The sequence below is a fragment of the Manis pentadactyla genome, chromosome 11 (assembly GCF_030020395.1).
Source record: "Manis pentadactyla isolate mManPen7 chromosome 11, mManPen7.hap1, whole genome shotgun sequence".
In the NCBI taxonomy this organism is placed as follows: domain Eukaryota; kingdom Metazoa; phylum Chordata; class Mammalia; order Pholidota; family Manidae; genus Manis; species Manis pentadactyla.
This window is the reverse complement of record NC_080029.1, coordinates 24762727-24772600: the sequence shown is the minus strand read 5'-3', so window position 1 is coordinate 24772600 and position 9874 is coordinate 24762727. Positions and strand designations below refer to the sequence as shown.

The 9874-nt window shown below is 40.1% G+C and overlaps 1 protein-coding gene across 1 annotated transcript; it reads left to right on the top strand.

The window, feature by feature from the left end:
- The first annotated feature begins 1249 nt into the window (after positions 1–1249).
- On the top strand, positions 1250–4539 carry LOC118926347 (piwi-like protein 1). The gene is given in 5 exon segments (XM_036913029.2): positions 1250–2530; positions 2533–3300; positions 3303–3445; positions 3447–3578; positions 3580–4539. Coding segments are annotated over 5 exon segments (2565 nt in total). The 5' UTR covers positions 1250–1266; the 3' UTR covers positions 3838–4539.
- Positions 4540–9874: the final 5335 nt, after the last annotated feature.

The window sequence follows — 9874 nt, the reverse complement described above, 5'->3', positions numbered from 1 at the left end:
ACCTCCCCTTGCAAAGGGGCCTGTCCATTAAGAGTAAAATCATGAAGGAAGGGAGAATTTCTACTTGACAGGTGGGCTCATACCCAAGACAAGTCATGGGCCTGGGTCGAGGATGCCCAGGTATTCTTTCCAAAATTAACAGGAAGTCACTGCTTACTTTCCTCCCCCACCAGGGAAGCAGAAGTAGTGGGGCAGAGAGAGTTCCAGAAGTTCCACTAATTAAGGTTCCTTCATAGGAAGGAAATGTCAGGAGTGAGGAAGAAGTTACCTCTCTCATATCCTTCCCTGAAACCTGGCTGTGGTCCCATCTTATAGCAAGTGACCTCTTTCTTCCCTAGGGTCTGGTGTCCCAGTGATTCCTCCACCGCCGGCATCTTTCTAACAATCTTATTCTGTCTCTCCCTATTGTGTCCTGGGAACTGTGTTAACGTGCTCTGCACATTCAGCCCTCACTCAGGACTCCTGGGAATGCTGATGCTTCAAATTTGTCATTTTTGAAATTGAGGTTTTATTTTTCTCTTTAGCTGGCACTGTTTTCCCGTCTTTGGGGTTATTGTTTTGTTAAATACCAATACCAGTCAATGGGCCAAACCATCTTTGCAGGAATGTTGTATAAATGTGAAAGCACACTCTTTTCTCTCAAAGGCCTTATTGAGACAGGGACTGTGGGTTTAGACAGAGTAGGGTGAGGGCCTACTGGCAAGGCAAGATAATTACGGTCAGAGCAGCATAACAATATGCAAAGAAACCCCCTACCAAAACTCTGTGTTAAACATTAAGCTTTAGAGTGATTCTTCAGTGAGAGCAGTTAATATTTCCCAGATAAAGGAAAGTATCTCAGCATAGCTCATGTTTTCTATTGTGTTAATCATGCCATTGTAGGCTCCACTTTAGCTCGCTTAAAGGCCCAGGCCTATATGCTGATTTTCCTCCTTCAGACCTAATTAAGTAATTTGCACCCTGGGCAATTAATTTGGCAAGCAGGTTCAGCAGTAAACAACATAGTAAAAGCAAGAAAGATTCCATCTTAGATTGCCTTTTAAAACCCAGGGAGTCAGGGGAGCGGGCCGGCTGGCCCGGGCGGCTGGCGTGGGGACGGGCGCGGGCGCGAGCGGGGGTGGCCTGCAGGGCGGGCGGGTGGGGTGCTCGCGGGGTCGTCGAGGCGCACTGCTGAAGGCACGTATGCATCGGGGTGGGGGGAGGCCGGGCGTCAAGTGTGAGGAGCGGAGAGTGAGCACCGCCTCTCGATGACCCTCTCAGGACAAGATGACGGGACAAGCCCAAACGAGAGCCCGCGGACGCGCCCGCGGCCAGGAGACGGCACAGCACGCGGGCCTGGCGAGCCAGCAGCTCGCGTGCCCGCAGCCCAGACGTCAGCAGCCGCCCGCGGAGGGAGACTTGAGCCGAGGCCGCCAGAGAGGAGCGGGGGGAAACGCAGCCCAGGCAGCAGAATTCCAGTTGTCTGCTGGGTTTCAGGAGTTATCATTAGCAGAGAGAGGTGGCCGTCCTAGAGACTTTCATGATCTTGGTGTAAATACAAGACAGAACCTAGACCATGTTAAAGAATCAAAAACAGGCTCTTCAGGTATTATAGTAAGGCTAAGCACTAACCATTTACGATTGACATCCCCTCCCCAATGGGCCTTATATCAGTATCACATTGAATATAACCCATTGATGGAGGCCAGAAGACTCCGTTCAGCTCTGCTTTTCCAACATGAAGATATAATTGGAAGGCGTCATGCTTTTGACGGAACAATATTATTTTTACCTAAACGACTACAGCAAAAGGTTACGGAAGTTTTTAGTCGGACCCGAAATGGAGAGCATGTCAGGATAACAATAACCTTAACAAATGAACTCCCTCCTACATCACCAACATGTTTGCAATTCTATAATATTATTTTCAGGAGGCTTTTGAAGATCATGAATTTGCAGCAAATTGGACGGAATTATTATAACCCAAGTGACCCAATCGATATTCCAAATCATAGATTGGTGATCTGGCCTGGCTTTACTACTTCTATTCTTCAGTATGAAAATATCACCATGCTTTGCACTGATGTCAGTCATAAAGTCCTTCGAAGTGAAACCGTTTTAGATTTCATGTTCAGCTTATACCATCAAACTGAAGAACATAAATTTCAAGAACGAGTTTCTAAAGAACTGATAGGTTTAATTGTTCTTACCAAGTATAACAATAAGACATACAGAGTGGATGATATTGACTGGGACCAGAACCCAAAGAGTACCTTTAAGAAAGCAGACGGCTCTGAAGTCAGCTTCTTGGAGTACTACCAGAAGCAATATAACCAAGAAATCACCGACTTGAAACAACCTGTTTTGGTCAGTCAACCTAAGAGAAGGAGAGGCCCTGGGGGCACTTTACCAGGCCCTGCAATGCTCATCCCCGAGCTCTGCTATCTTACAGGCCTCACTGATAAAATGCATAATGATTTTGATGTCATGAAAGACTTGGCTGTTCATACAAGACTAAGTCCAGAGCAGAGACAGCAGGAAGTTGGGAGGCTCTTGATTACATTCATAAAGATGATAATGTTCAGAGAGAACTTCGAGACTGGGGCTTGAGCTTTGACTCCAATTTACTGTCGTTCTCAGGAAGAATTTTGCAAGCAGAAAAGATTCACCAAGGTGGAAAAACATTTGATTACAATCCACAGTTTGCAGATTGGTCAAAAGAAACAAGAAGTGCACCATTAATTGGTGTTAAGCCGCTAGATAACTGGCTGTTGATCTATACTCGAAGAAATTATGAAGCAGCCAATTCATTGATACAAAATCTATTTAAAGTTACACCAGCCATGGGCATACAAATGAAAAAAGCAATAATGATTGAAGTGGATGATAGAACGGAAGCCTATTTAAGAGTCTTACAGCAGAAAGTTACATCAGATACTCAGATAGTTGTCTGTCTGTTGTCTGGTAATCGGAAAGACAAATATGATGCTATTAACAAGTACTTGTGTACAGATTGCCCTACTCCAAGTCAGTGTGTGGTGGCCCGAACCTTAGGCAAACAACAGACTGTCATGGCCATTGCTACAAAGATTGCCCTGCAGATGAATTGCAAAATGGGAGGAGAACTTTGGAGGGTTGATATGCCTCTAAAGCTAGTGATGATAGTTGGCATTGATTGTTACCATGACACCACAGCTGGATGGAGGTCAATTACAGGATTTGTTGCAAGTATCAATGAAGGCATGACCCGCTGGTTCTTTCGCTGTGTGTTTCAAGACAAAGGACAAGAGCTAGTAGATGGGCTCAAAGTCTGCTTGCAAGCGGCATGCCTAGTCGGATTATTGTGTACCGGGATGGTGTAGGAGATGGTCAGCTTAAAACATTGGTTAACTATGAAGTGCCTCAATTTTTGGATTGCCTAAAATCTATTGGTAGAGGTTACAATTATTCATCACCACCTTCAAAGCCCGAGGCTGGCGGTAATTGTGGTGACGAAATGCATGAATGCCAGGTTCTTCACTCAGTCTGGAGGGAGAATTCAGAATCCACTTTCTGGGACAGTTATTGATGTGGAGGTCACCAGACCAGAGTGGTATGATTTTTTTTATCATGAGCCAGGCAGTGAGAAGTGATAGTGTGTCTCCCACACACTATAATGTCATCTATGACAGCAGTGGCTTGAAACCAGACCACATACAGAGGTTAACTTACAAGCTCTGTCATATCTATTATAACTGGCCAGGTGTTATTCGTGTACCTGCTCCTTGCCAGTATGCCCACAAACTTGCTTTCCTCGTCGGCCAGAGCATTCATAGGGAGCCAAACCTGTCCCTGTCCAATCGCCTTTACTACCTCTGACAGAAGACAAGATTGTAGCCGGGTTTTTCTTCCTGATGTTCTAACATTGGGATTTTTTTAAGCTTCTGTTTTTTAACTGCTGCCATTCCAGACAAAACTTATTAGGGTATTAGGAGCTCTGGAGTCTTTATTTCTAGTATTTGCTACTAATAGACTTATAGGTAAAATTAAGACTTTACATTTTATCTGGTTTGCTTCCCAAATGTGTCACGAGGATTTTTGTTTTGGAAAAATGTGGATAAGGTACTTTGTATTATAAACAGACTCTGTTTTAAAACTATTTGAAAAATGTATATTGAGTGTACTTTGAGGAGTGAGCAAGTCCTACTTGTAAACCTATACTAACCTTATTTTTGAAGTGCTTATTTTGAATTTAAAGGAGAGACAGGCATAAAATGGGAAGCTCACTAAAATCATTTTATTTCGGTATCTGACATCCTATATTTTAAGAATAAAAGCTCTCATTAAAAAATAACTTCTACAAGGTATGGGACAGGTGTGAGATTCTGGAGAAATATGCTTATTTCTTATTTCATTTTGGGGCTAGGTGGTCTGTGACAGCTAAAAAAAGATAGTTGTGAAAAACGATATGGGTATATGGGAACTCTGTATTATCTTTTCAACTTTAATGTTATTCCAAAAATAAAGTTCTTTAAAATTTCAAAAAAAAAAGTTGAAACATTTTAAATTTTGGTCTAAAGAAACATTAAAAAAATTTTTTTAATCTAAAAAATTAAAATGTCATAAAATTACTTCATAAATCAAGTTAAAATAATTTAAAAAAATTTTTTTGAGAGGGCATATCTTATATTTATTGGTCAAATGGTTGTTAACAACAATAAAATTCTGTATAGGGGAGTCAATGCACAATCATTAATCAACCCCAAGTCTAATTCTCAACAGTCTCCAATCTTCTGAAGCATAACGAACAAGTTCTTACATGGTGAACAAATTCTTACATAGTGAATAAGTTCTTACATGGTGAACAGTACAAGGGCAGCCATCACAGAAACTTTCTGTTTTGATCACGCATTATGAACTATAAACAATCAGGTCAAATATGAATAGTGGTTTGATTTTTATACTTGATTTATATGTGGATCCCACATTTCTCCCTTTATTATTATTATTATTATTATTATTTTTAATAAAATGCTGAAGTGGTAGGTAGATGTAAGATAAAGGTAGAAAACTTAGTTTGGTGTTGTAAGAGAGCAAATGTAGATGATCAGGTGTGTGCCTGTAGACTATGTGTTAATCCAAGCTAGACAAGGACAATAAAACATCCACGGATGCAGAAGATTTCTCTCAAAACAGGGGGGGTGAGGTTCTAAACCTCCCCTCTGTTGATCCCCAATTTCTCACCTGATGGCCCCCCTGTGACTGTGCCTGTCTTAGGTTGTTCCTCCCTTGAGGAATCTTACCCGTCTCTGGCTAACCAGTCATCTTCCGGGGCCATACAGGGAGATGTAAAGTTGGTAAGTGAGAGAGAAGCCATATTGTTTGAAAAGGTTAGCTTTTTATTTCTTTGCAGATTTATGCCCTGTGGCTTCTATGCCCAGCATTTGTCTTGAGGTATCTTTACCACTTGGAAGAATTATGATACTCGGTAAATTCGATATGAGGCACGAATTCTATTTAAGGGTTGTAATTAGGAAGGAAGAAGAAAAGCTATAGAGGTAGCAGACGGAAGAAAACATGAGGAGATTGATTATTTCTTTGACATATCTTCTTGTGGAGTAACTTCAGCATGCATAGGTTTTAAACTACTAATTAAATTGCACACACACATTAACATAATAGGAATACAGTTACATAACCAAAGCAGATCTATAATTACCAGCCATCTCCAGTGAGGCCAAGAAAACCAGTTAGGCACCCTAGGCATTTGTGAAAATTTGTCTATGATATGATGGGTATTGTCCGACTGTACTTGAACAGTCTGAGAGAAATCAGACAAATTAAAACAGCCCATTCCTGGGAACTGTTCACATCCCATATGTTCTTTTAACAGTAGATAGTCTGTAGTTGTAAGATTTTGGAGTGCTACAACTTGCACTTCTCCTATTCTTGGTTGAGTTCCAACAGTGTAGATCCAGTCAAATTTGTTGTTTTACTGTATGCACAGGCCAGCTTAGATATCTCCTTCTTCATTCCCATGGCAAGTCCAGGAACTGGTGGGATGAATGCAGCTACAACTGCAGCATCGCCTGGATCTTTGTTGGGGTTTTTTGATGATCATCTTCTGGCATGAGTCTTCCAGAGAGTGCTGATGTTGGAAGTTCTTCTTCATATTGTATCTTAGTTCATTTTCTGGGTAGCCAAATTAGGCTTTGATCCTCTGTATAAACACAAACAGACCCTTTGCCCACACTTTGATCTGCCCTTCATACCATTGTGTAGAACTCATTGGAGGTCACCAGACAGGAACTGCTCTTTTTTTTTTTAAGAGAAAAGAATATTATCAGAAAAGTGTACCTCCATGGCTGATCATCTGACCCCCTTTAAGTGATCAAAATTAAGGATATTTAAAGCACACATTAATCATTGATTTATAGTTATTTTTATCCTATCATGGAGTAATCCCCCTTTTCTTTCTTTTTTTTTTTGTTATCTTTAATCTACACTTACTTGAAGAATATTATGTTTACTAGGCTCTCCCCTATACCAGGTCCCTGCTATAAACCCCTTAACAGTCACTGTCCATCAGCATAGCTAAATGTTGTAGAATCACTTGTCTTTTCTGTGTTGTACAGCCCTCACCTTTCTCCCACCCCCCCCATGCATGCTGATCTTAATACCCCCCTTTTTCCACCACTCCCTTATCCCTCCTTACCCACCCATCCTCCCCAGTCCCTTTCCCTTTGGTACCTGTTAGTCCATTCTTGGGTTCTGTGATTCTGCTGCTGTTTTGTTCCTTCAGTTTTTCCTTTGTTCTTATATTCCACAGATGAGTGAAATCATTTTGTATTTCTCTTTCTCCGCTTGGCTTATTTCACTGAGCATAATACCCTCCAGCTCCATCCATGTTGCTGCAAATGGTAGGATTTGCCCTCTTCTTATGGCTGAGTAGTATTCCATTGTGTATATGTACCACATCTTCTTTATCCATTCATCTACCGATGGACATTTAGGTTGCTTCCAATTCTTGGCTATTGTAAATAGTGCTGCGATAAACATAGGGGTGCATTGGTCTTTCTCAAACTTGATTGCTGCGTTCTTAGGGTAAATTCCTAGGAGTGGAATTCCTGGGTCAAATGGTAGGTCTGTTTTGAGCATTTTGATGTACCTCCATACTGCTTTCCACAGTGGTTGAACTAATTTACATTCCCACCAGCAGTGTAGGAGGGTTCCCCTTTCTCCACAGCCTCGCCAACATTTGTTGTTGTTTGTCTTTTGGTTGGTGGCCATCCTTACTGGTGTGAGGTGATATCTCATTGTGGTTTTAATTTGCATTTCTCTGATGACTAGTGATGTGGAGCATCTTTTCATGTGTCTGTTGGCCATCTGAATTTCTTCTTTGGAAAACTGTCTGTTCAGCCCCTCTGCCCAGTTTTTAATTGGATTATTTGCTTTTTGTTTGTTGAGGTACGTGAGCTCTTTATAAATTTTGGATGTCAACTCTTTATTGGATCTGTCATTTATGAATATATTCTCCCATACGGTAGGATGCCTTTTTGTTCTATTGATGGTGTCCTTTGCTGTACAGAAGCTTTTCAGCTTGATATAGTCCCACTTGTTCATTTTTGCTGTTGTTTTCCTTGCCTGGGGAGATATGTTCAAGAAGAGGTCACTCATGTTTATGTCTAAGAGGTTTTTACCTATGTTTTTTTCCACAAGTTTAATGGTTTCATGGCTTACATTCAGGTCTTTGATCCATTTTGAATTTACTTTTGTATATGGGGTTAGACAATGGTCCAGTTTCATTCTTCTACATGTAGCTGTCCAGTTTTGCCAGCACCATCTGTTGAAGAGACTATCATTTCCCCACTGTATGTCCATGGCTCCTTTATCAAATATTAATTGACCATATATGTTTGGGTTAATGTCTGGACTCTCTAGTCTGTTCCACTGGTCTGTGGCTCTGTTCTTGTGCCAGTACCAAATTGTCTTGATTACTATGGCTTTATAGTAGAGCTTGAAATTTGGGAGTGAGATACCCCCTACTTTATTCTTTCTCAGGATTGCTTTGGCTATTCAGGGTCTTTGGTGTTTCCATATGAATTTTTGAATTATTTGTTCCAGTTCATTGAAGAATGTTGCTGGTAATTTGATAGGGATTGTATCAAATCTGTATATTGCTTTCGGCTGGATGGCCATTTTGACGATATTAATTCTTCCTAGCCACGAGCATGGGATGAGTTTCCATTTGTTAGTGTCCCCGTTAATTTCTCTTAAGAGTGACTTGTAGTTTTCAGAGTATAGGTCATTCACTTCTTTGGTTAGATTTATTCCTAGGTATTTTATTCTTTTTGATGCAATTGTGAATGGAATTGTTTTCCTGATTTCTCTTTCTATTGGTTCATTGTTAGTGTATAGGAAAGCTACAGATTTCTGTGTGTTAATTTTGTGTACTGAAACTTTGCTGTATTCCGATATCAGTTCTAGTAGTTTTGGGGTGGAGTCTTTAGGGTTTTTTATGTACAATATCACGTCATCTGCAAATAGTGACAGTTTAACTTCTTCTTTACCAATCTGGATTCCTTGTATTTCTTTGTTTTGTCTAATTGCCGTGGCTAGGACCTCCAGTACTATGTTAAATAGCAGTGGGGAGAGTGGGCATCCCTGTCTAGTTCCCAATCTCAGAGGAAAAGCTTTCAGCTTCTCGAGGTTCAGTATAATGTTGGCTGTGGGTTTATGATATATGTCCTTTATTATGTTGAGGTACTTGCCTTCTATTCCCATTTTGCTGAGAGTTTTTATCATGAATGGATGTTGAATTTTGTCAAATGCTTTTTCAGCATCTATGGAGATGATCATGTGGTTTTTGTCTTTCTTTTTGTTGATGTGGTGGATGATGTTGATGGATTTTCGAATGTTGTACCATCCTTGCATCCCTGGGATGAATCCCACTTGGTCATGTTGTATGATCATTTTGATATGCTTTTTTATTCGGTTTGCTAATATTTTATTAAGTATTTTTGCATCTTCATTCATCAGAAATATTGGTCTGTAATTTTCTTTTTTGGTGGGGTCTTTGCCTGGTTTTGGTATTAGGGTGATGTTGGCTTCATAGAATGAGTTTGGGAGTATTCCCTCCTGTTCTATTTTTTGGAAAACTTTAAGGAGAAAGGGTATTATGTCTTCTCTGTGTCTGATAAAATTCCGAGGTAAATCTGTCTGGCCCGGGTGTTTTGTTCTTGGGTAGTTTTTTGATTACCGTTTCAATTTCTTTGCTCGTAATTGGTTTGTTTAACTTTTGTGTTTCTTCCTTGGTCAGTCTTGGAAGGTTGTATTTTTCTAGGAAGTTGTCCATTTCTTCTAGGTTTTCCAACTTGTTGGCATATAGGTTTTCATAGTAGTCTTTAATAATTCTTTGTATTTCTGTGGAGTCTGTCGTGATTTTTCCATTCTCATTTCTGATTCTGTTGATTTGTGTTGATTCTCTTTTTCTCTTAATAAGTTTGGCTAGAGGCTTATCTATTTTGTTTATTTTCTCAAAGAACCAGCTCTTGGTTTCATTGATCTTTGCTATTGTTTTATTATTCTCAATTTTGTTTATTTCTTCTCTGATCTTTATTATGTCTCTCCTTCTGCTGACTTTAGTCCTCATTTGTTCTTCTTTTTCCAATTTCAATAATTGTGATGTTGGACTATTCATTTGGGATTGTTCTTCCTTCTTCAAGTGTGCCTGGATCGCTATATACTTTCCTCTTAAGACTGCTTTCACTTCATCCCACAGAAGTTGGGGCTTTGTGTTATTGTTGTCATTTGTTTCTATATATTCCTTGATCTCTATTTTAATTTGTTCATTGATCTATTGATTATTTAGGAGCATGTTGTTAAGCCTCCATGTGTTTGTGAGCCTTTTTGTTTT